Source organism: Vipera ursinii, assembly GCF_947247035.1.
Source record: "Vipera ursinii genome assembly, chromosome: 2".
Classification (NCBI taxonomy): domain Eukaryota; kingdom Metazoa; phylum Chordata; class Lepidosauria; order Squamata; family Viperidae; genus Vipera; species Vipera ursinii.
The window spans coordinates 65,048,821-65,076,705 of NC_139513.1; the positions used below are offsets into that span (position 1 = coordinate 65,048,821).

Genomic DNA, 27,885 nt, shown 5'->3' on the forward strand with positions numbered 1-27,885 from the left:
CCGGCGAGGGAAGGAAAAGAGGTCGGAGGGACCGGAGAGTCGTTTCGCATGGGCGCGGAGGATGGCGGGACGGTGCCGGGGAAGATGGGCTCCCAGGACGTGCTCAGGGATACTGCCAAGCTGGCTTCCTCCAACGCCCTCTTGCAGGTACCCGCCCCAGAAGATGGGAAGGCGGGGATGGAGATCAGAGGGCTAGCAGCCGCCGCCTTTCGCTCTCTTTCCGCCTCTTTTCCCGACTGCCGGCCTCTCCTTTCTCGGACTGGCTCTTTCCAGGAGAGGTGGTGAATCTCAAGCTCCCGTCGAAGTGGAGAGAAGCCGTTTAACGTGTCCAGACACGTCAATAAGCTGCTGGCGGAGCCGGGAGGCAAAGTGACTTCAGTAGGCAAAAATCCAGTGGAGTTTCAAAAATCGATCGTAGCATATGTGGCCGAAATCTTTCCCTCAAGTTCTGAGGCTCGTGAATCATAAGAATCCCAAATGCTGGAAATGACTTTTCCTATTGCAACCTGCTGTCCACTGCAGGAATCCAACGCTCCAGCATCCCAGATAAATGGCTGTCCAGCCTTTGTTTAAACACTGCCAGGAAAGGCGAGTCCAAAACCTATAGGGCAGTCTGTTCCATTGTTGAACAGCTCTAAAAAATTTTCTTGAGGTTCAGCTGAAATTTACTTTGTAATCTAAGCCTAGTGTTACCTGTGTCCTGGAACAACTCTGAACAATTCTGCCCCGTCTTCTATGGGACAGCCTCTGAGAGACTTAAAAACAGATAATATGCCTTCCCAGATCTTTTCTCCAGAATAAACATATTGAGCACTTCCCACTGTTCCAGGACATAATGCCCTTCACATAACAGGATATATGTCTATGGAGATTCTCAATCACAGGTCATGGTAGTTCCAAAGGTGCTTTTTCCAAAAGAGAACTGGATTCACTCGGTTATTTTATTTATCCATCCAGCCATCCATCTATCAATCTCATATCCATACAACTCTGGGCAGCTTACAACAATCATTTCCCACCATTCAGTTAGAACTGAAGAAGCTTCTTGGATGAAAAGCGAAACATTTTCAAAGGAAAACACCCCAAGAAATTCCAGTTGTCTTTGGAAATAGCACCCTTAGGTCTCCTCTGGATACATTCCAGTTTTAAATATTCCTAAAATGATTCCTGGCTCATATTCTTGAGATTCATCAAGACACCAACTCCTTTTTTTCTATACTGCTGGCCTATATAGTCTCTGCATTTACTATATTTGTGCCTTTGAGGTTTTTACTTCCTGTTCAGCGTTGTTTTTCTATTGAAATTCATCTTGTTGGTTTCTGCCTCTTGAATCTTGATATTGTCCTCTAAGATGCTTTGTTTTCCCTCATCTCTTTGCCGTCTGTATATTTGACATTTGTCAGAAATTACCAGCATTTAATCTGAGAAAGTACTTCATAAAAACTATTTGTAGATCCAGTTATTTCAAGACATTTTTGGCAAGTGGCAGAATAAGCCTAAAAAAGAATGTATGCCTAAGAGAGATTTGCTTATCAGCATCACATTCTTTTAATAAATACTTACTATTGGATTTAGATCTCTTCCTGTCATATCTCTTCTTATACTCTTGTTTTCTCTATTTCTCACATTGAATAAATAATTCATTTAATCTTCAATTCTATGCAAAGAGTCAGATGGTTCGCATTTCAGAGAATTGGATAAAGTTCTTATATTACTCTCATATTACCATTTTATTCACAGTTCACAATGAGATAGGTACCATAAGTGGATTTGGTGATGCATTCAAAGGCTAAACTTTTCCCCTGATGATCTTCCTAGTGGTTCATTTAATGTCAAGAAATGTAGAGTGTATGTGCGAGTGTGTGTGTGTATACACACACACATATACATAAGGGCCTTCCAGTCACAGATAAATGTAGTTATTGATTTTACTTTAAGTAAGCATTTTAACAAGATAAAAGTGCAAATATTAGAAAAGAAACAAGAATAGTGGGAAAGAAAGAAAAGAATATAAAGATTATCTCATGATCTTTTTACAGTGGTATAAATGCCTTTATATTTACCCTCTCTAAGGTTACATCATAATTTCCTTTTTTCCATAAGCTATCCTTTCTCATCCTCAGTCCCATAAATCACAAGTTCATTCTTTTCTTTTTATAGCAGAAAGGCCAGAAGGGGTTTCCAGTCACTGATAAATGTAGTTATTGATTTTCCTTTAATTAAGCAAGTTGTTTTGCTGTCTCTGCAAGTTTTATCGTCTTCATCAGGCATTCCTCCATTGAGGTTATTTCAGAGTCTTTTCTTTTTTGTGCATTTAGTAGACTTGCAGCTATAATAGTCCTACAGCTACATTGTTGAGCTTCCATGTCTGGAATAATTAAATTGAGCAAAGACACTTGCATTTCCCTAAAACAACTGCTGCCTATAATTTGTAGTGTTAACCCAAAGGAATCTTGTTATGTAGAAGAATTCTTTGATACAAGTAATAGAGACAGACTCAGGATTGAAAGTGTTACTTGCGCTTTAAACAACTGATGGAGGATCATTCTGAAAAGGCTACAAGCATTGCCCTACAGATTAGTTAGGCTGTAATTGAAACAAACAATAACTATATGGCAATCAATAACTATATGGCAATTAAGACTCATTACAGCCAAGTTGTAATTACAATATGATGTGTACTTATTTTCTATTGCCATATATAGAATCTTATATAAAAATTAACAATAATGCTGATACCTTTTTGGAAAAACTTTTCATTATGCTCAGATTTTTACCATTCTGTTCTACAACCTACAATACAGTAGGATTGCTCTTTTCCATGCTGAAAGGTTTATTTGGTAATGCAAGCTAATGTTTTTATTTTGTAATGAATGTTAGTAATATTACAAATTAAACTAATAAAAGTTCTATACATTCCAAGTGTTTCATATGCTGTGAGTGTGATTGAATCTGAAGGTGAGAGAATGTAATTTAGACTTAATCCCTTAAAAGGGCTTGGTCTTGCATGTATAATCAATACATTAAATTTAAGTATCTGTAGAATTATTACTAAGTTTATAGCAAAAGTTTATAGGCAGCATTTTTGGAGTATCCAACTTCAACTACTGATATTAGAACAAGCGAATAATCCCTACATGTGTGTTGAGTAATAACGAATTGAAGGGTTTATTATTATTTAGTGGAGATAAGTTCATAGTGTTAAAATGAAGTCCTGAAACAAACAAATGTTGAAGTCTGAGTTTATTTACAGTTTGAAAGTTAGTGTTATATTAATTTAACTTTTCTTTTTGCAGGTGCTGTTCCGGCTAATTACGTTTGGCTTAAATGCTTTTACTTTACGTTACGTATCAAAAGAAATAATTGGTGTTGTGAATGTAAGGTAATACATCATAGTTATTTAATAAAAACATGAAATATTAATGGTTCCAAGTTATAATAGCTTTATCTCTACTTTCTGTCTGGAAGAAATATGGATAAATTACTTAACTTTCTGCTGTTTGGCATGTCTCTGCAAGGAGATATTCTGAACTGTATAGATGAATCAATGTCTGCACTGATGGTTAAATGCAAATTTGAGTTTGTGATTTAGTTTCTTGAATAAATGCCTTTTCCTCTAAATTATGTAAATATCTAGTGGCTTTGAAAATTGCTGTATTTCCAAAGTCGTTCCTGATTTTAATAGATATGCAGTAGTTCTGTGTCATTCTTGAAATGACAGTTTTGCTGCTCCTTTATTATTTCAAAATGTGAAATATACTGGGTTTAATTGTACACCAGGTATTGCCAAATGTACTAGTTTTTCTACCTTCCCTTAATTAACAAAAACTTTGTCTGAAAAATAATATGTCCAAAACTACACTTCTATCTTTCAAAGAGAGCTGTTGTGTAGCTTTGATGCCTTAATGTGATACCTTAATGTAATATTCTTTTACCTATGGTTATTCTAGAGCAAAATTACTTCTGACAGAATTTGACATTTAAAATTGATCCACTAAAAGCAATAGAACTCTATGAGAGACCTAAGAAAACCTTGAATAATATTTTCAGTGTGCTTTTGTTTTATGATTTTCATTTTGTGAATTTCTTGGTTTCAACTTTTATTATGAAACCCTCAAGAAACTTGTTTTCAGACAGATGAAAAATAAGCAATAGATAAATCTGTGGTATAAATTAATAAAAATCATTTCCACTTTTCTTGATATGATGTATACTCAGTGAGTTACAATTGCATACAAAATGGTAAAATATTGTAAGATTATTATGTTTTCTGTAATTAATAGTGTTACTAAGAAACTTAGTATAACATTTAAATATATATAACTTAGATAGGGTCCAGAGAAAAGAAACTTAAAGCTAAAACCTGGGGATCATTACCAAGCATGAATATATCTTCTATTATATTCTGCAGAAATGAGAGTTCTGTCCATTTAAATTGCATTATCTCCCCAATTTGCAAACTATATGTAATCAGGGTAAAGTAGAAAAAGTTTCACTGAAATTTTTGATATTACCGAAGATTTTCAACAACTAAATTTAAGAATTTTTAAAAAGCTATGTATTTATAAAAGGTTAATTAAAATAAGACTAAAATTAAATATTTTGAAACTTAAGTAATTTGAAGATACATATTGGGGCACTTCATATTTTCTCTGTTACAAAAGGGGAGCAGGTGGTAAATGATTTATAAGCTTATTAATATTCAAATGCCTAGTTTGTGTCTGGCACAACTTCTGTAAGATGTTATGACTGCCCCCGGTTGCATGTGTCCCTGGGTGAATGCAATTCACAATTGAGAACCCTAAGGTAATCAAATATTCTTTGATACATATTATTGATAGTTATAATGGTTATATAGTTAATATAACTATATTAATAACAATATAATAAAATTATATATAGTGGAAATTACCTTTTTAAAATGAAACTTCCTTTTTCTTTCTTTTTCTTCCCTTTTCCTCCCAAAATATTAGACTGATGCTGCTTTATACAACAATAGTTTTCTTAGCCAGAGAAGCATTCCGTAAAGCTTGTTTGAGTGGTAGTTCAAGAAGAAACTGGACACAAACATTTAATCTATTATGGCTAACGTAAGTTTAAATTACTCATTTGAACATTTTAGTTATTGAGTTCTGCAATTTTGCTTGCACTTTTGAAAAGGTAGAGGGGCTTGTTTTTGAAGTCATGATTGCATTGAGAAACAGGCAGTTGAGTTCCTCAAGATAGGATATGAAATTGTCAAGTCACTTGATACTTACCCAAATTACATCTTAGTTTACTTGTAATAGTTTCATTCTTATTGCATATATTTAATTACCTAACATTTAATTAGGTAATTTAATTTGCCTAATTCTAATTTAATTCTAATTGCATATATTAATTACCACATCACCATAAACCACATTTGAGAAATTGAGAAAAGCTGCTATTCAGGTCTTGGATGAGAATAATTTTCTTTGGAATAATTCTTGTCCCACTGCCTGGAATAGGAAAGCAATCTCCAATTTTCAATGCTAATGTTCCGAAGTTAAATAAACTTTGGAAAGTCAATGCTGATAGGAAAAACTGTGGATTTTTTATATAATACTGTACTCTGCTTTAGTTGAAGAAATGCAAGTGCCTTGCTTTTTTTAGTGAGTGAAGGAGCAAATAAAAGCTCTCTTTCTGTGTGTGTGTTTGTGTGTGTGTGTCTTTATTTGCACCCATGCATATTTGCATATAACACCTGCAAAATTTGCTGTTTGTGCTGTTCCTTTTTTGCTTTTAGCATTAGGTTATTAATTTCCAAAGAGCATTCCTACCCTGAAGCACTGGATGAAAAGTATAGATTTCTCAAATAAATATGTATGCAAAAAGCTTATAAGTTGTAATGCATTCCAAGAAAAAGTGTAATTAAACTACCGAGATAATTTATTCCTACAGATGTAGGAAAAACAGATACACACACTTTTGAAGTGTATTGTACTGACTCATGTTTTGCAGACGTTTCTAAGAATTCACATTGAAGATGGGAGAGAAAAGAGCAAGTTATTAATTTTGGCTTAATGGTTTATCTTAACTTTTGTAGAGTTCCGTTGGGCGTATGTTGGTGTGCGTTCTTCGGCTGGATCTGGCTAGATATACTTGAAGTTCCTAATGAAAATGCAATTCCTTACTATAATTTTGGAGTACTTGCTTTTTGCCTTTCTGCTGTGATTGAACTCCTGGGTGAACCTTTTTGGGTTTTAGCTCAAGTACATTTACTTATACGGCTAAAGGTTAGTGAAATTATATGAAATTGTATTTCTTGCTTCTTTTAAAGTTTTTTTTATTACATTTATATCCCGCCCTTCTCCGAAGACTCAGGGCGGCTTACAAGCTTAGCAGTAGCCTTCATTCTATGTATATGCCTGCTTGTTAGGGCTTTCACCCCCCCCCCAATTATTACAAAGTCAGCTTATTGCCCCCAACAATCTGTTATAATAATGAACAGATGTCTGAAGTTAAAATTTTTATTCTGGCATATATTCTGACATTTTCTTATTGGTAAAGTATTGATTTACTGATTAATCTAAATACATTAACCTAAATGCATTAATCTTATTGAATAACAACAACAACAACAACAGACAAGCACCTGCCACATAACACCCCAGACTTAACAATTGTCAATAAGAAAGACAGCAAAGTCTGGATAGTGGGCATGGCAGTGCCTGGAGAAAGCAGAATAGAAGAGAAAGAACTGGAGAAGATAACAAAATACAAAGACCTACAAATAGAAATAATACGACTCTGAAAAAGGCAAGCAAGGGTAGTAGCAATAGTAATAGGCGCCTTGGGTGCAATCCCAAAACAACTGGAGCACCACATGGATACCATTGGCATTGATAAATTCGCCATCAGGCAATTGCAAAAGGCGGCCTTACTAAGAACAGCTTCCTTCCTGCAACGATATCTGTAATACCATCAATTCAAACATGCACATCTGCCTATCACAAGTCCTTGGTAAGGACTCCATAGGTAGACAAAAATGTCAAATCCAGTCTGAACATCTGGCTGACTGTGGGATGAATAATAATAATAATAATAATAATAATAATAATAATAATAATAATAATAATAAATAATAATAATAATAATAATAATAATAATAATAATAATAATAATAATATATCTGAATATCTGGCTGTGAGTGAACCATAATACAAAGATACAAAATGATTACAAAGTACCACGATCTGAAAATTGAAGTTAAAGGATTATGGTATAAACTGCCAATGACGATCCCAGTGGTTATTGCACATTGGGTACCATACCAAAAAGTCTTACACTACATTCAGAAAATCTGCATAGAGATAAAATTTCCAAATGCCAGATACAAAAGCCACACTACTTGGATCTGTACATATAGATTATGATAGCCTAGGTTCTTGGGAAGAACATGATGCGAATGAAGGCCAACATCAGCTAAAGAACTGGCAGCTGTGATTTCACATGTATATGATAATACCACCTTTTATTTTTGCACAGTTCAAACCAATGTACATAACTGTTCTGTTCCTTATTTTCCCCACAACAATAACACTGTGAAATGTGTTGGGCCGAGAAAGTCACACCTCTAGACTCATGCTAAAACTCCTAGTCTCTTGGTTTCTAGCCAGCACATTAACCAGTGGTGGTATTCAGCCAGTTCGCACCAGTTCGGCAGAAACGGTAGCTAATTTTTTGTTGCCCAGGCCCAGGATGGACTTCCGGAAGCAGCATCCACACACAGAACCAGTTGTTCACATAGTTGAATCCCACCACTGACATTAACCACTACACTAGAACGGCTAAGCAGAAATGGTGGAAGTGCTATTACACTGACAAAATGAGGTTTACACAGAGGTAGTCTTATAGAAGCTACACCAAAGTATATAAAGATTCTTCTTTAGCAATTGTTTTTATTATTTTCCTTTCCCTTTCAAAGCTGATGATGGTGTTGTTTATAATACAGAGCCATCATGGCAGGCCTGGAAACATTTGGGACAAGATTTCTTCCATAGTATTGCTTTACTTCAGACATGTAAAACTCGTGACATCATGTGACATTGCGTGATTATATCAGGACCGTTTTGCCATTGCTGGCAATGGGGTGGGCGCGGCTTCTGCATGACGTGTCTGGCCCACAGGCAGGCAGTTCGACACCCCTGCTTTACTTGTTCATCACACTTGAGTTCACTGAAATCAATAGGCTTTTTAATCCTGATAACTACCTTATTTTCCTGAAACAAAGCAAGAATAATTTAACTGGGGTTCAGTTCATTATTTCTGGCACAGAGGATATGGATGCCCAAACAACGAAAAACAACTGAAAATATCATCCTAAAGAAAAATGGTTGTACTTTGAAAAGTTTCTGCTGTTGTAGAAAGTATTCATGGCTTTTCAGAGCTGCATATTTGTAGAAATGTTTCAAAATAAGATTTCTGGATTACATGCTTTTTGAATCTGACACATAAGTATTAGGAAGTTGTGTATCTGATAAGATCTTTGTGTGTTCTTTACAGGTGATAGCTGAGAGTTTGTCAATCCTTTGCAAATGCTTTTTAACAGTCCTTCTAGTAGTTTTGTATCCACACTGGGGACTCTATATCTTTTCTTTGGCTCAGGTACAGTTTTCTACCTGCTTTATTACCATTTATTGGATCTATCATATGAATTGATTGTAGAAACTGGAATGTTTTCTTTAAGCCACGTCACATTAATGGTGTTCCCAAGCAAATACATTTACATCCCAGTGCATGCTAGACACATATAACTTTTAATTTAGCATGATGGATAACTGTTATTGTCGGAAAACTAGTATATGCTTGTGTCTTGTGTAGAAGTGCCAGTGCTACTCTGCCAAGGAGGTGAGATGAACGTAAGGAGTGGGTTTCTCTTGAAAATAATTCAGCATTAAATTTCTTACTTATAGCATTTCCCTCATCATGTAAAATTTCTTGGCCCAAGTTAAGGTGAGTGCTCACAAATAGACCAGTACAAACTGAAAACTGAGGCTGACAGGTTCCCCCTAGAGAAAAGTCCTGTGCTCCTTGGCATCTGCCTCACCATGTTGATTCTTAAGCAGGATTGGAATGGATGTAATCCCATCACCGTTGAATGTTGCCGAGATTCCCTTTTGTTGCTGTTCAAATAAGAATGTTGCTGCACTGTCCTGTTGACTATAAAACCAATATGAATTATTTTTCCTTTGCAGCTTTTATACACTACCATTCTAGTATCATGTTATATAATATATTTCATGAAATTTTTGGGTTCTCCTGAAGCAACCAAAAAGTCATTTCCTATTACTAGAATGGTATCTTTTTTGCCTGCTTTTGGACAAAATGAGGTAAGTCCAACAACTTAAAAGAAAAATCCAGGTTACTTCTTGGCACAAGATGTTTGTTGTTGTTGTTGTTCATGAGTAGCCAAATTGTCCTAAGAAATTCGTAGACTAAGTATCATAGTTTAACCACTTAGCTGTTAATCAGTTTTAGTTTCACACTGTCATTTTTCAGGTTTTAGTTCATTACTTTCTTAATATTTACATGTTATTGTTTGAAAAAATAAGCACATAATACTTGATATTCTGTGTACACATTTTTTATGCAGTAAGATCATTTATAACTTGGATATTCAATATTAGTAAATAAAAAAATCAATATCTGAAATGGGCCGAGACATTTTTGCTCTTAGGCTTTTTGTGAGACCTAATTCCAATACTTAAAAAAAGTATGTATTTCTGTTTCCAACATAACAATCTTGCTACAAAAATAATATTTTTTATTAAGAAAACCTGACAGAATCTTGCAAGTCTGATCTGGCTGTACTTCCCCCTCTTCAGTAATTTAGGGAAGCATTTGCCTGATTCACTTCCATATGTTATCTGGCCATTCTGGATTTAAAAGTGTTTTGGCTAGGTAACATTTCCTGCAAATTTCTGTCAAGATCATCTTCCTTATTCTCTTCATGTGGCATATTTCTGTTGCATTAAGGTTTTTCTATATCTTAAGAAGTGACTCCCTCACAAGTAACCATCTGCTCAGCCTATACATATAAGATGGTAAAGAGGAAATATGAAGAAAATATTTTATTGGCTAGAATCAGAGGCCATTTGTTTATCAGCATTGAACTATTCTTGATTAGTTTTTGTAATAGTGGAGAAGTTATCTCATATCTCTGAGCTCTGTTTTTTTTAAAGTTTATTTTTATAATATAGATAGTCCTTGACATCTGATTGTTTAATGACTTTTCGAAGTTACATTGATCTTGTAAAGGGTATTTTATGGCCTGTAAAGCTCTTCAAAAAGTATTGCATACACCCCGCCTCTCCCCGCAGTTATGTGATCAGTATCTGGATATTTGGCAACTTGTACAATTTAGGATTAGTTGCCAAGTGCTTTGCAATCATGTGCTGCCTTCTCCAGAAAGTCAACGGATTTCCTCAGAAAGTCAGCGGACCCTCCAGACCTCCCTCAATGCCCAAGGCACCATGTACTCCTTTCCTGGGTTTCTGTCTGCTTAATGACCCAGGAGACTGCTTAATAACGGTAAAGGTAAAGGTTCCCCCGCACATGTGTGCTAGTCGTTTCCGACTCTAGGGGGCAGTGCTCATCTCTGTTTCAAAGCCGAAGAGGACGTCTTGTCCTCTTGTCCGAGGACGTCTCCGTGGTCATGTGGCCGGCATGACTAGATGCCAAAGGTGCACGGAACGCTGTTACCTTCCCACCATAGTGGTCCCTATTTTTCTACTTGCATTTTTACGTGCTTTCGAACTGCTAGGTTGGCAGAAGCTGGGACGAGTAACACGCTCATTCTGCTACACGGCACTCAGGATTTGACCCGCCAAACTGCTGACCATCTGATCGACAAGCTCAGTGTCCTAACCCACTGAGCCACCGCGTCCCTTATAACTGCAATATCTAACCCCATAAGCAAAAATCTTCCAATGATTTCTCTGAACTTAGATTTATTTTATAAAATGTGCTTCTAGTAGCCTGATACTTTAAATCCATAATGTATTCTTAATTATAAAAGAGTGTAACAAATTTATATGCTTAAATTAATATTCTTTATGCTTTGTATTTAAAGTTATACAAATATCATACATAATGCTTTTGTATTTAAAGTTATACAAATATCATACATAACGCTTTTGTATTTAAAGTTATACAAATATCATAAATGCGATGACTTCTGTGAATTCAAAATGACTTATCTAGTGCATAATGTGCTCAACAAAGTAGATATTAAATGTAAACAGAATTAAATGATGAAAATAAATGAAGGTCCATTGCTTTAATATTATTATCATTGAATTCATTCAGGTGCAAACTATTCTTTTGATTTTAATGAAACTCGACACTGACTGAAACTACTACTATTCAGAAATATCACTTCTGAAATGTTTCAGAGAAGAAAAGATTGGGGTTGCTGTAACCTTATTGAGCAAAATATGTATTGCTAATCATGTTGATATTAGATTTAAACTTCATCTAGTGGATTTTTATTTATGTAAGCAAACCTTTAGATCCAGAGATGATTGTAGCTTTTAGAAATAATATGTTACATTGTTCAGAAAATGGCTTTTGCTAATACTGTAGCTGTGCTAGCTCAATGATCTTATATGCACATCATTTTTCAGAAAAGTGTTAGTACACCTTATATTTTATCTAGCCTAGTTTATTTTACTGTGAAAACATATGGTTAATTCTAATACAAAAAACCTGAGTAAGGTAAAATGACCTCATTTTAATCTTCTGGTAAACAATTCAGATGTTATAATAGAAGACATTTCTATTAAAATATAGCTGTAAAAATAAAGAGTCTTCCACATTAATACTTGCAGAAAATATAACAGAAACTAAATCAGGAAGAGGCAAATATATGTGTGTGTTGTTGTTAGTTGCGAAGTCGTGTCCGACCCATCACGACCCTATGTGTGTATATATATTTAATTAAGACCTTATTTTCATTATATATTGTTTTTTAATTAGATTTTTAGAGGTTGTATCATGTATCATGTTGACTGGTTGTTGTTGTTAGTTGTGAAGCCGTGTCCAACCCATTGCGACCCCATGGACAACGTTCCTCCAGGCCTTCCTGTCCTTTACCATCTTCTGGAGTCCATTTAAGCTCACGCCTACTGCTTCAGTGACTCCATCCAGCCACCTCATTCTCTGTCGTCCCCTTCTTCTCTTGCCCTCAATCTTTCCCAGCATTAGGCTCTTCTCCAGTGAGTCCTTCCTTCTCATTAGGTGGCCAAAGTATTTGAGTTTTAGCTTCAGGATCTGGCCTTCTAAAGAGCAGTCAGGGTTGATCTCCTTGAGGACTGACCGGTTTGATTGCCTTGCAGTCCAAGGGACTTGCAGGAGTCTTCTCCAGCACCACAGTTCAAAGGCCTCAATTCTTTGGCGCTCAGCCTTTCTTATGGTCCAACTTTCACAGCCATACATTGCAACTGGAAAGACCATAGCCTTGACTATATGCACTTTTGTTGGCAGGGTGATATCTCTGCTTTTTAGTGTGCTGTCTAGATTTGCCATGGCTTTCGTCCCCAGAAGCAAGCGTCTTTTAATTTCTTGGCTGCAGTCCCCATCTGCGGTGATCTTGGAGCCCAGGAAAATAAAATCTGTCACTACCTCCATTTCTTCCCCATCTATTTGCTAGGAATTGAGAGAGCCGGATGCCATGATCTTGGTTTTCTTAATGTTTAGATTCAACCCAACTTTTGCACTCTCCTTCTTCACCCGCAACAAGAGGCTCTTTAGTTCCTCTTCCCTTTCTGCCATTAGAGTGTTGACTGGTATATCAGTGTAAAGTAAATTGAATCAAGGTTGACCCCTGGTGACTTCCTGGATATGGCCATGGAATTTTTCTGGATGGTGTATGAAGGTGCTTGCCACTGTTTTCTTCCAGGATTTCTTTTTAGCCTTCCTAGCCCTGGTATTCCAGAGAGGTATGAACTGGGGCCAACTGTGCTGTTTTTAAACCCAGACAAAGTGGAACAGGATATTTAATTATATGTAATTGTTTGTATATATTTCAGGATAGTGTTAACTGGAAGGAAGCAAGGCTGACTTGGAGTTTCTTTAAGCAGTCATTCCTCAAACAGGTTTTAACAGAGGGTGAGTATGAAACTTACTTCAACTTGAATTTTTTATTCTCAGTCCCCTTCTTCCAACAATAGCAAAAAGAATGTCATTGATTGACATTTCTACATTTTTTGGAATTGTTGGAATGGGTTTAGGCTAGAGGGCAATGAGAAGAAACATGCTGATTCCATGAAATTATTTTAATGGATCTGTTTAGTTCCTGTTCATTGCAAAAGGGAAGGTACAGAATTCTTTAAAGACTCTTTGATGAATCTTTGAAAAGTATTTGCTTACTACTTCAGCTTGCAGTCCCATATTTTTATCTATCTATGGATCAATCAAACAGCTGACTGATCTGCCTGGTTTAGATAGCCACCAATCTCTCAATAGTGATGCTATGTGGTGTATATAGGATTAAAATCAAACCAAAGGGGAAAAAAAGAAAAATAAGAAAAGTAATGGAGACTGAGGAAAAACCAGCTTCAATCATAAGAAAGATACTTAGTGAGGGGCATATCTTACTTACAGACCACCTGAAGAGGGAACCAAATCTTCAGGGACTTCTGAAATGCTAGCAGGGTCAGGATTCCACAAATCTTGGATTCGTGCTGAAGCAGAAAAGACATGCTGGATTCTGCCACATGGACATGCTCATCTGAATAGATTTAGGGACAGAAGGAACTAAAGAGAGGTAGCCCTACAAATAACCTTATCCCATGCCTGAGATATGTGGAATCGGGTTATTTATGGACATCTTGAATTGCACTTGGAGCTAATGCAGTTCATGGAGCAGTGGTGTAATTTTAGTTTCCAAGTGACTTTCAGGGGTAGCCCCTGTAAAGTGTGTTTCAATGGTCTACTCAGGAGGTACTGAGGCATGAATGACTGGGCAGTGCTCCCGATTCAGGAAAATATGCAGTTGGTGCACAAGTTGGATTAGTTGTCACCTGCTCTTTGAACAGGAGCTGCAAGTCCAGGAGGACCCCAAATTTGCACACAATTTTGATTAAGCAGTGCTACCCCATCAAGGACTAAAAATGGAAAACATCAGAGCTAATAACCCCAACCTCCTAGGATTGAACTGAACCTGTTCTTCCCTATTCAGTTTCTCTTAGCTTCTAGACATGAAAAATTAACCCCATCAATTGCTTGGGCTGGGATAGAGATATATGACTGAAAATTACCAACATATTGATGATAACGCTCATTGGAGACTTTGCAGACTATTTTGCTCAGCAGCTTCAGATAGATGTTGAATATAAATGGGGAGAGCATAGAACCCTGAGAGACCACACGAAGAAAGGAGCTTGGAAAAGATTTCTTCTCTCCATCAACACCAACCACAACTGGTCCTGAAATAAGGAGCAGAACCACTACAATGCTGTGTTCTTCTACTCCAACCCCAGAATGGTTTCAAGATCCAGAAGTATAGCATGAGTAATGGTTTTGAAGGCCACCGACAGTTCAAGGAAAGGAAGGGTGGACACATCTGCCTCCATCCTGCTCCAGAGGTCTTTCAGAAGGACAATCAATGTTGTCTTAGGCCCATGCCCTGGTCTGAAACCTGACTTAAAAGGGTCCAGATAGTTTGCTTCCTCCAGACTTCTCTCAACAACTTTCCCTAAAAGGGGGAAATAGGAAAGAGGATGAAAATTGTCTATATGTTTGGGTTCAAGTAAAATTTGTTAAGTAGAGTAGACCAGAGTTCTCTAACCTTTTCCGCTTTGTGGACTGGTGGGAGGGGGAGAGGGGATGATTCTGTGTGAGCAGCAGGCAAGCATGCGTGCACAGCTCTATTTGTACGAGTGCTGGGAATGTGCCTGCCACTCATACAGTTGGAGCATGCACACATGCAGTCCCCTGCTGCTCGCCCACCCCTTCTGCGGCCCAGTTCTGAAAGGCTCAAAATCCCGGTATTGGCTGAAGCTCGGGGATTGGGGACCCCTGGAGTAATTTAATTTTAATTTAATTTAATTTTTAATTTAATAATATTTCTATACCGCCCTTCTCCCTGAGGACTCAGGGCGGTGCACAGGGCAAAAGTGAAATACAAAATACAAACATTAAAAAGAAATTAAATGATTGCCCAAGTTAAAACAATTAATATATAATTATAAAACCCCAAGGATAAAATAAGAATGCAAAAAATAAAAAACCCCACCAATCCCCATCAGGCTAGTAGACCACTGGCTCCTTAAGCCTAGGCAGGATGACACTTTAGGAAAGAAATACTAATCTGAAATATTAATTTTATAGGTGAAAGATATGTGATGACTTTCCTGAATGTATTAAATTTTGGAGACCAAGGTAGGAAAGACTTTTTAACAAAATTCACATGCATGGAAGAAATATATTAACATCTAAAAATAGTCTAAAAGTATTTTCATCTGATTTTGACTTTTGATGATAAATAATAATAAGGGCTTGAGAGATTTTGTCAGTGTGTTTTCTAATATCAGCGAATCTGATTATGAGGCTAAGATTATAAAGTATCACAATGATCAGAAGTGTGCAGTACTTCAATTTTAAAATCAATGTTTTGGACTGACTAGATGCAAGTGGAGCACCTCTGTGCATCTCTTCAAAGTAATGATATCTTTTCTCTCCATAATGATATTCTGATATCAATATTTATTTATTTATTTATAAAATTATTTGCCACCCCTTTTCATCTCCAATGACTCCAGAGTCAGACCTGGGAATAAAAAAAATCCCTTTTTTTGGTGGCGGGTTGGGGAAGAAAAACCATTTAAAATGAACTAAAGGGAAGTGTCAAACTCCACTGCATGCATCATTCAACTTGCCTGCAATTGATACTGGAATATCTGGGTATATAGCAAATTAATAATATAGTTGTCAAGAAGGACTGTTAATGTCATATGGCATTAGGGAAGTATCTGTTATTAATCATAATAGTACAAGGTGTAAATTGAAGAAAAAAGGCTAACACCAAGCTAGGATATGGCTCTAATGTAATCACAGGAATATCAAATTTAGTGGGAGCAATTATTGTATACTCAGCCTCATGAGGGTCTCCTATTGTTTATTTATACCCAGTGATGCTCTAAGACACGGGTGTCAAACTCGCCACGTCATGTGACGTGTTGCGACGTATTGCGACTCTTTTTGCATTGCTGGCAATGGGGTGGGCACGGCTTCAGTATGATGAAACTGGTCCGTAGGCTGGCAGTTTTTTTTAAAATTCCATTTATATCCCGCCCTTCTCCGAAGACTCAGGGCGGCTTACAACCTTAGCAGTAGCCTTCATTCTATGTATATGCCTGCTTATTAGGGCTTTCACACACACACACCCCAAGCGGCATTTTTACAAAGTCAGCTTATTGCCCCCAACAATCTGGGTCCTCATTTTACCTACCTCGGAAGGATGGAAGGCTGAGTCAACCTTGAGTCTGGTGGGATGCGAACCTGCACTAATTGCAGGCAGCTGGTGTTACTTAAGGAGGCATTAGCCCACTGCTCCACCAAGTTTGACACCCCTGCTCTAAGAGTAGAGAAGTATAAATATATCACACATAGCTCAGGTTTCTTGGAAAAAGGAAATATGAAAAATAATAATGAAATTCAAGAGGGCTCCTCACTTATCATCTAGCTATGTTCCAGAAGAGGATGGAGATTAAATTGTGATAATGGAGGAATCAATATTAGGCATCTCAACTGATGGTCTGAGCAAACCATCTGGACCAGATAGGACTAATTGAATGGTGTGAGGATTAGGTGAACCAGCTGCTAAATAGTGGGAGGCAAAAGTTGTCCCTAAGTATTGATTTGTTTTGCTGTGGAATCTTCTGTGGATGCAGGTGAAAATGAGGCAGGAGTTTGTTTCCAAAAGAAAGAGAAAGAAAGAGAGAAAGAAAAAGAAAAAGAAAGAGAAAGAAAGAGAAAGAAAGGAAAAAAGAAAGAAAGAAAGAAAGAAAAAGAAAGTAAGAAAGAAAGAAAAAGAAAGAAAGAAAGAAAGAAAAAGAAAGAAAGAAAGAAAGAAAGAAAGAAAGAAAGAAAGAAAGAAAGAAAGAAAGAAAGAAAGAAAAAATCTAGCCAAGGGCCCAACTGGGGGACAACATCAATGGCTGTCAGTAAAGTAGCTGTTGATACTTCTGTGGAGACATCAGAATTGTGAGGAGTGATGTTCAGTATGAATCTATGAATAGGCGAGTGTGGCAATTTCTAATTGTCTCCTAGTGATGCCATATGTAAACATTAGTCATGCAGGGAACTGATTCTAAGTGTATACTTTCTCTTAATGATAATGTCATGTAGGCATATGATTCCATGTTAATGAAAGAACAAAATAAAATATGCTGTATTGGATAAATTGAGACAGCTGATTTTCTAACATGGCACCCTTTAAATATACTGGTCTTTATTGGTGAATAAGTTCACAGAACATTGAATTATAAAGATTTAATTCTAACACATCTGGAAAACATCACATTGGAGATTTCTGCTGTCGTTCAATGGATGTGAAACAAATGCAGAGTCTTAGTGTTTTTAAAATTTTGCACTTTCATTTTTCTTGGAATTCAAAATAATTTTCCATTTGTATGAACTAAGTTTGCCACAGTAATGGTTTGCTCCTTAGTGTGAAATGCAGTGAGTATTTCTGGCTGATTGTTAAGAAAATAAATTATATTATTTTTATTTTTAAACTGGGTTTAAAAATAGTCTGGGTTGCAAGTATTCACAATAATTTATGTGGACCATTGTAGAACATTATTTATAATACTTATAATACTTTTACTATCAGTGTAAAATGGAGAAATGTTTTTAGACAGAGACTAATTTATATTGTGAGCAGATAATAAGTTAATAATAAACATATTAACTGTATTTTTCTCCTCCTTTACTAAGGTGTATATGATATTATAAACAACCTTGGTTCTTTGACGGCTAGATTTATATTTTTACCAATAGAAGAGAGTTTTTATGTGTACTTTGCTAAAGTTCTAGAACGTGGGAAAGATACTAAGTTGCAAAAACAGGTAAGTTTAGTCGTCTCATTCATTAATTTAACATACTATAGAAGTAAAAAGGATGAAAGTACTGATCAGTGTTTTCTAAACCATTAATACACATTTTCACTAGAAATAGAGGAAAACTGATAATTAAGCATAGAATGGAGAATGTGTATAGGATTTTTTCTTCTCACGATGTAGAACCTCTATATCAGGGGTGTCAAACTGGCAACATCACGTGACGTGTCACGACATATCACAACTTTTTTTCCATTGCCAGCAATGGGGTGGGCGCAGTTTCGGCATGATGCATCCGGTCTGTGGGCCGGCAGTTTGAGACCCCTGCTCTATATTATCATAGAAAGCTATTTGGTGAAATTGAATGTAAGAAAATGAGTACTGGTAAGAGGAAGGAATATATTTGTTTCATTTTAGAAATGACTCTCTGAAGTTAATGGGAGGTCTAAAAGGCTGAGGGATAAGTGTATGGATGATATGGCCTCAGAGGCAGCTCCCTCCACCATTAGTCCCAGGGGAACAGCACCTGGGACTAATGAATGAATCGTTCAGTTTCTACTTTGGGAGTTCTCAGAAAGATTTGTTTGGCTGATTTCAGAACACAGTGCTGGTTTTCCATCCTTCCAAGAGACCTCTTTGTACGTTAATTAGTTCTAGAGTATTTTACAGAACTAAGAAAGAAAAATCTTGATGTATCATGGTTTTGAAAAAAAGTTAAAGGAGACACATTGTTCTATAAGGAATGTGTGTGCATATAAAGGTATATATACACAGAATATATATATAAATATGCTAAAATTATACTGGTATTTGTGATTTAAAACCAGGATGTTATTTTCAATTAATTTCACTGTAGTAAATAATTTTCAGTGAAAGTATTCAGAATTGGATTGCTAGCTCTTGAATAAGTATGAATATACATTTCATATAAGAGTTTGTGAGTAAAATGCAAAATGTCATGCACTGGAGACAAATTTCTTGTGCATCCAGTCACACTTCACCAATAAAGAACTGTTCTGTTCTATTCTGCTCTGCTCTGTTCTTGTTCTTGTTCCTATTTCCATTCCATTCCATTCCATGTAGAAGTAATATTAAATACACAGGACTCTTACTGTGCGGGAAAAAAATGACAGCGTGCTACATGTGCTGTATTAAATTCTGGAGAAAAGATCTAAATTTAAAACAAACAAAAAGTGCAGGATAATTAAGGTTTGGAAATCTAGGCCACAGAAATATGGAAGATCATTAAATGGCAACAAAGAGAATTTTCATCTGCAGTCATCTGGATTTTTGCAGCCTAGATAAAGTAGGCCTAAGTATCATGTTTATTTTAAGATCTGATAATTTGCTGTAAAAGTAAAAAAAGTCTGATATAGTTTACTAGGAATTTTGAATGTTCGTGCTTTCCCTATACTGCATTTGAAGATAGCTGTTAAATGTATTTATTTTCCATAGCAGATTTCCCAGTGAAATTAGGATATTTTTAATGAAGCAATTTGTACAGATCAATTTATATCTGTAACATTCAGCATATCATTACATTTAAATCGGTCTACTGTCAAATATATTCTATAAAAATGGTTTTTGCTTAGTAGTCATATCTTCACTGTGTCTAGAAAACTAAATGTAGCATATTATAAAGATGCCAAGAGTTCCCTAAACTTTCCGTCGTGACCTGAAGACCCACCTATTTGAAATAGCTGGTCTGGCCTGACGGGGATGGGTTTTAATAGTTGTTTTAGATTTGTTCACTGTTTTTAACTGGGCATGGGTTTAATCTTTTTTTAATTTTTGTATTGTCTTTTTTATATATGCCCTGTGAACCGCCCTGAGTCCCCACCAAGGAGAAGGGCGGTATATAAATTAAATAAAACTAAACTAAACTAAAACTAAACCTATTGCCCTATAAATTTAATACAAATAAATAAATGAATAAAATCTGATTATTCTGATTATACATTTAGCATAATAATCTGGAACATACAGTTTTGTTGTTTCCATTAAATAAATAATATTCCTTTTTAGGGTGAAATTTCTATGGCAGCTACTGTATTAGAATCACTGTTGAAACTAGTGCTTTTGATTGGCTTAACCATTACAGTATTTGGTTTTGCCTATTCGCAGTTGGCACTGGATCTTTATGGAGGATCAATGCTCAGTTCAGGATCAGGTAATACCTGTTTACTTTCTGAAAAGTACTTTCATAAATATCAAATTATGTTTTGAAAGCTTCATTGATACACTTTTATGTCCAAAAAAGATAGAGAAAATTTGGAAGAATTTATACATAGCAACTGTATTACAGTTAAATGTTATCAAGAAATGTGATAATTACAATAGGTCTATGGCAGGAGCTACCGGTTTTGGAATGGAAACACACAGATGTCACCATTAGATGTCAGCAAAAGAGTTTCCTGTATCTCTGCTGCCATCTCATAGTTGTCTAGATTTTTACTGCCCACATCTGGCAGCCTTGGATTTATTACATGTTGTTAGGACTGTGCAATGACCTGAATTCAAAGTAGAGAAATGACTCAGAGTGTGTGTAGACATACATTTTACACTTATCTGCATTTCTTTAAATCAACCATCTATTTTCTACAAGATCAGGAAAAGGTGCACACTCTTTCCCTTCAAATCTGGTTTTCTGAATAGACATGTATTGTGCACCTGGATTTGGTTGTGAGAAAATACAGTTATAATGAAGTTTCAGTGCTAGGAATTCTGGGATGGTTTTCTGGGTGCCATGTCCAGAAATATAATATCTTCCTTTGATGAAAAGATTGACAATCATTTTGAAAGCAAACAGAGTTCCCCAACCTTTCAGGGTTGCTGGCCCAAGGATGGAGGAGGGTGTTCTGTTTCAGCCTATGACCGGCCCTGTTTGTGTGTCAGGGACAACCCTGGAAAAACCCAACCCAAATTTATTTACAGTTCAAACAAAAAAGCAACAGGATATTTCCTTCAATAAATGAATCAAAATATCGAACAAGAGTCAACAAACAAGAGTTAAACAGAAGTAGCAAGAACAGACCAGGAATCTCTTAGAATGTCTCCAAATGGTTGCCTTCAGCAACCAGCCCCACCCACACCTTTCCCTTTTATTATCAGTCCCAAGGCGTGCTTCTCACTGCCTTCTCCTCTCACTGAGTTGCCTCATTGATTTTCTCTGCTCTGCTGGATTGCTTTCTGCTTCTAGCATCTCTGAACAGATTCAGCTGTGATTCTTCTGAGTCCAACACCTCATACTCACACAGCTGAGCCTCATGAGGAACATGACTGGAGGGGCCAGGCTGAGAGTCCTGCAGTGCATCAGAGCCTCCCTCTGACACCAAAGGCTCTCCAAACCCCTCCTCCTCAGATTCATCAGACTCATCTGCTGGGAGCACAGGCTGACACTGAATCACAACAGAGGGAAAGATGGGATGGTTTTGTGAGAGGGGCAGGCAAGTGCGTGAACGCAGGCATGTGCACGAGTACCCATTGCTCGTGCAAGTGGGGCTGAGAGCACCTGTGATGCTCGCTCGAGTGAGACTCCAAGCAACCAGCCAACTGCTCACATGGCCTGGTTGCAAATAGGCCATGGACCGGTAGTGGGCCACGGACCACAGGTTGGAGACTCCTGCCATAGAGGAAGTAGGAAAGGAAATTATGCCATGAGAACCAGTTTTTTTTAAAAGAAATCCTTCTGTATTATATTGTTAGTGGTTTACTTCTATGTTCCATTCATCTTGTATAATAGAAGGAAACCTCTGCTCTCTTAGACTTTGGTGAAGTAAAGCTTCCAGCTTCCTTCACCATTGGGTACACTGATTAAGGTTGCACAAGGGACAGTAGCCTAGTAGCATCTGATGGGCTGCAGGTTCCACTCTCATAATTTAAAATTCAGCAGCAACCTTTCCCTGAGGCATGAGAGAATTGCTAGAATTGAAATCACTATCAATTTATCAATTTATTTAGTTTGACTTTTTAGATAGCAGCTTGATACACTCTACATACATTTATCTGGCTTTCAATGAATGGCTCAATTTTTAATATAAAATTAATTTTGGAATAAGCAGAATGGATTAGTCAATTGTCTTTGGGCATCTGCCGCTTTCATGAAAAAGATGTATAATTCTGTTAGTGGAATGCACATTAGAAGCAGCCATCTGGCTTGCAATAGGCTTTTTGAGGCATTTAGTTTGCCTGGTAAAGCTTTCTCTGACATTGATGGAGACCAAGAAAAGAGCAGCCCAGAGCTGTCTTATCAGTGAAATGGAGAGCATATAAATTTAATAACTAAAAAAAGTAAAATGAATTGCAGCCAGAGTTTATCCCATATTCAAATCTATTTATTGATACTATTTCTTATACTATGTTTGCTTTGAAATTGAGTCCTGAATCTTTTTATATTATACAGAAAACTATTTTTTTAAATTGCTACATTATACTGTAACTTGTTTTATAATTTATTAATATTTGCATTTGCATTTGTGTACAAAATTAAGGTCATGTGTGATTAATTTACTTGTTTAATCAGGTCCAGCTCTCCTTCGTTGGTATAGTTTGTATGTCTTGCTGCTCGCTGTTAATGGGATAACAGAGTGTTTTACATTCGCTTCAATGTGTAAAGAAGAAGTGGACAGGTAATGTAAAATTTTAATTCTATATTCTCTGTAATTTTGAATGAGGAAGAGAATCCAGTTTGTAGAACCTCAGAATAAGTGATAACATATTAAATTTGATGGCTATTCTCCCATGGATAGAAAAAAGCATTCATTTACATGAGGAACTATTCACTGTGAATTATTTATAATATTATTATTTATAATAGGTTGCTGTCTAATAAAGGTAGTCCTCAACTTACAACCACAACTGAGCCCAAAACGTCCATTGCTTTCTTTGTTTATGCTTGTTTTGTCTCCAGCAGTCTCTCTGTTGGGTTCAACGGTGACAGAACTTCTTATGTTCTGCCTTCACTGAAAAATTGGGATACATTCAGATATATCTGCCTTGAAAATAACCCATGGTTGAACTGTACAGCACAGTCAAATATCAGTATAGGAAATTTTGTTATTATGTTCTAAACTGTTTTATGGTGATTTTTATGTCATAAAATGTTTTATAAAATTTTAGGTCTCAGATTTTGAATGCATTCTGTAAGTTATCCTGTTTGGTTCAAAACGTTTTGCCCTATGGTGCAGTGTTTCACCCAGTTAAAGGTTACAGGAAAAAAGAGTTTTAGTAGTATATAGCTAAGCTTTTCTGCCATTTCTAGTCACTATTTAGCTGAGTATTTCTTATATGGTAATAAACATATGGTTACTACTAGATATGGTCCATTATGTTCATTTTCATATGTTCCTTTTTCGAGAAAGATATAAATGTGACTCATTTTATTAGCAGTCAGTGAACACCTAACTGATTCATTTGCCTATCCACAGAGCTAAAATATTCAGATTTTCAAATATTCTCAGTGATCCCTCACTGACGTTTTTTTTATCTGTCTTAAGCAGGTTTTTAATCTGTCTTAAGCAGCTTTTAGTCATATTATTCTGAGTGGTAAATTATGTAAATTTACAGGGATACAATAAAATTCTAGTCCACATCAATAGTTCGTAAAATGGCATCAGGAACTTACTGATATTCTTATTAAATATATAAAGTACAAAGTCTTAAAACTAAGCATAGCCATTAATATTTACTCTTCCACCGTTCACTGGTGTGATGAAACATATAAAGTGCTTCTCTTGGTCACAGTGTTGCAGAATGAGCAAACTCATTCTGTTTGATCTTGGGTGCCCTGATTTTCATCGATATTGATCTTTAAACCTTATATTCACTCAACAGACTGCTAGAAACAGAACAATTATTACCGAAATTGTAAGTTTTAGTGTGAGGGTTAGCCTTTAAAATACAGTGCACCACCTCAGGAGAGTAAGCTTCATCAAAAAGGTCAGCCTTAGGTCTTTCTGTTATGGGTGTGAACTAATTTCAGTACTGCGGCTGGCATAATAACAGCTGCCAGTTTCCTGTTAACTTTGTTCTGACACCGCTATATGTTGTGGAGATCTTGTACATAAAACTTTTTTTTTCTTGCAAATAAAACTTTGCTTCTAAACTTTATAAGTGAGTAACACTTTTCAGTGAACCTATTCTGTTTTATTTCTGGTGAAAAATTCTGATGCAACATATGCTAACTTGACTAAGTTAAATTGACTAAGAATATGTATCATACATTTCAGTCAAATTTAACTTTATAAAAAACTTATCCCACTTAAAACATTAAACATTTTAACATTTTGAATTATATATTTAAGATAATATAGGCTTCTGTGCAAATTCCTCTCACCGTGCAGTGTCCATAATGTTGTTTTAACTTGACTTTTGATCAAGTAAAATACATTTAACAGAGTTGTAAGATGTGATTAATTGTAAATTCCCAGTAAAGCTATCCTCTAGTGTGAAAGGCAAAAACCTTGAAGATGTTCATTATAGCATTCTAGTTCAAGATCAGAATAATATTGAATTAATCCTCATTTTCATGAATTTGTTATTAATTCCCACTTCCCATGCATGGGAGTGTGTGCATTACAGAACTTTCTTAGACAACATACGAGTGCGATAAAAGCAGAGGCATTGAAATATTAAAAGGATATGTAAGATACTATTTAAGTTTGGTTTGATCAGTGGTGTTCCATAGCAAAACAGTTCTATATGCATAAAGGTGTGGGCAGAGCAAAAAGGTACTGTTATTAAATATTCCATTTTAAATTTGCATAAATACTTTCATAAGACCATATCCTCATAACAGAAATATTAATACTGACAGGCAATCCTTTAAAAACACAATTACCATTGAATGCATATTTGTCATTGCCTTTAGATTATCTGCTTTTCAGTTCAGTTTTTATCAGCTTTTCATTAAAGTAGAGTCTTTATTTTTAAAAAAATAAAAAAACCTTAATAAAACATGATGATTGCTTATGTGTTGTTATTTATATCATGCTTATATCTATCTCATTTTATATCATCTGGTTTGGACATAATGCAAAACTACAGTTTAGTATGACATACGCAGACATTCTCTAAAGAGAGAGAGACATCTAAAGAGATCAGACATTTTTAACCTCTTGTTTTATCATTATATGTAAGTCTAAAACTAATGTTAGTTTTTATAATAATACTTAAGGGACTAAGTCGGGATCAGCAACTGTGGTTGTTAATTGGTTTTCTCTGCCATAGCTATACTTTGAATGTAATTGTTCTGTCCCAGCCTATGTGAGTCCTTGTTAACTCACAAGGACAAACCCCTCTTTTAGCAAGTAGGCTGGAAATGCAGGAAAAACAAACCGCTTTTATTATTATTTACAGGCCTGCAAAATGTCCCAAAAGCAAAGGCAAACAAAACACAATGCAAATGGAGAATTGTTCAAAGCAAACAGAACACGATTCAAACGGAGAATTGTCCAAAGGCAAACAGAATACAATTCAAACAGAGAATTGTCCTCAGGCAAAGCATACAGAACATGATTCCATGAAACTTGAGTCCTTTGCAAATGGTTGCCTTCAGCAACCAGCACCACCCACACCTTCCTTTTTTATTTTATTTTATTTATTTTTATTTTAATGCCTTCTCCTCCGCCCTTGGAGTTGCCCCATTGCCTTCCTTTGTCCTACTCTTGTTGCCTGTCGGCGTTTGTGAGCATCTATGATGTCTTCCAGCTGTGAGTCCTCAGAGTCTGACTCAGCTTCCCAGCACAGCTGGGTCTCAGCCTGAGCATGAGTGGAGGGGCCAGGCTCTTCATCAGATTGTAAGTCCTGGAGCTCATCAGAGCCTTCCTCCGACTCTGATGGCTCTTCAGGCCCTTCCTCCTCCTCCTCTGATTCCCCAGACTCAGCTGCAGGGTCCACTGGCTGGCACGGAATCACAACAGTAATAATAAACTATGCTTAAATTGAAAACAAACCTGAAAGCTTCTAATCTTTTTGAGGCTGCAACAAAAGATAGAAAAGAGGGAAGAAAAAAAAGTTACAAAAGCCCATCATTTAGTATTGTGTCTCTGTGAGGTTCGCACTTATAATAAAACTGGAATATCTGGAATAGTGCTGCTCTCAGATTAGATTAATAAATTGTCTGGAATAGGATTGAACTAAAGGACGGTCAATGTACAAAAGTCTGACATATAGAAAATGAGCCAAACACAAATTCAACCCTTGAGTAAAATTACATGATTTAATTTACTTCCCGAGTTGGTCTCAAGGAAAAGAATTGGGACTCACCTACTACTATATCTACATTATAACATATTTCAAAAGTGACTTGCTGGTTTTTTTAGGTTCCTAGTCAATGAGATCTGCATATGGAACTAGTTAGAGGTTTACTTAAAGAAGCCTAAAAATAATTCCATCTCTAAGACCATAAATTGCTAAGATGCTGAAATGAGTAAAATGTTTTCACTTATTTCATTTTTGTTTTTTAGGTATAACTTTGTCATGCTGGCTTTGTCCTTTGCATTTTTGTGCATGTCCTATTTCTTGACCTCTTGGCTAGGGAGCATAGGATTTATCCTTGCCAACTGCTTCAATATGGGGATCCGAATTTTACATAGCATCCACTACATCTATAGGTACTTTGGATGCAGCCCTCACAGACCTTTGAAGGGCCTTCTTATTTCACGATTCCTGATGGTTGTTTTTCTCATCAGTGGAATGAGCACTAAGGTTTCAGAGGTGGGTGATATTTTTTTATTCCATTTTGTTGCATTTGGACAAAGCCGGTGACTAAACTAGTGCTAGTGAATCTACCGTTTGGAGAGTCACTTTGTGAAGTGCCCCTTTAACCCACCATGTCAAAATATCTGCATCCTTTGAATTTGTCAACTTAAAGACCCTTTTCTAGAGAGAAAAGTATCTTCTCTGGATGCCCATACATGCTCAGGAGACCTGGATGGTGCCTTGAACAACTTTCAACAGAGGGGCAGTCACTTTAATGGTCTACGGAGACCTTAGAAGTCTAAGTCAATCCTATATACATAGATAATACTTGCAAATAAATCTGAATGAATGTGGTGTCCATTTCCATGTAGTGTGTCTGCATCTACCTGTGAATGGCACATGGTTCAGGGTTTTTAGTCCATAAAAGGTTCAGAAATAATGCCAATAGGAGATCAATTACCTTTATTCTTAAAATGAGGAAAGTTTTGTACAAAGCTGCAGTGTTTCTAACGGCTTCTATTCTGCTAGAGTTCTGAATGGTTTTGGATCTGACATTACTTTTAAATGATACCTGAACTATCTAGGGCAGGGCAAATTTGCAAGCTAATGATTAAGAAACAGGTTATAGTCTGCAGGTGATATTATCTTTCCTTTGCCTTTGAATCAAAACATTAACTTGGTGGTAGGTTGGGTTTGCTTTCTGTGTCATAGTAATTTCAGTTTCTTTTCTTTGTAGGTGTTTCTGTGCTGTGATAAAGGGTGGATGGCCAGATTAATTCATGTCACAGTTGGAGCACTTTGCCTTACAGCAACTCTCACTACAATATTTTTCACAGAGACAGACCTAATCCATTTTGTTAGAATGCATATTTTATCAAGATATTCCAAAGAACAATTAAAATAATGTCAAGTATGTATTTACTGTAGGGATTTGTATTTAAATGGACAATTATCCATGGTAAAGATGTAATGTTTCTGATGATTATCTGACTGAAATATTGAAAGAGACATACAGGGAATCCTCGCTTAATGACTGGTCACTTAGCAACCTTTCAAAGTTACAATGGACCTCCTCAGAACTAATTAAAATATGATTTTG

General features: G+C 36.2%; 1 protein-coding gene across 2 annotated transcripts; it reads left to right on the plus strand.

Annotated features, from left to right (window-relative positions):
• Positions 1 to 27,885, plus strand: RFT1 (RFT1 glycolipid translocator homolog). 2 transcript variants are annotated; one of them, XM_083352104.1, is made up of 13 exons: positions 1 to 147; positions 3,297 to 3,382; positions 4,974 to 5,090; positions 6,068 to 6,257; positions 8,527 to 8,628; positions 9,219 to 9,353; positions 13,053 to 13,131; positions 15,355 to 15,405; positions 17,965 to 18,095; positions 20,112 to 20,256; positions 22,609 to 22,714; positions 26,552 to 26,801; positions 27,523 to 27,885. In XM_083352104.1, exons 1-13 carry the CDS (start codon positions 49 to 51, stop codon positions 27,688 to 27,690), a joined length of 1,659 nt encoding a protein of 552 aa, XP_083208230.1. In that variant the 5' UTR covers positions 1 to 48; the 3' UTR covers positions 27,691 to 27,885. The 2 variants fall into 2 exon arrangements, with proteins under 2 accessions (XP_083208230.1, XP_083208231.1); XM_083352105.1 differs by having other exon boundaries at positions 28 to 147; positions 3,297 to 3,377.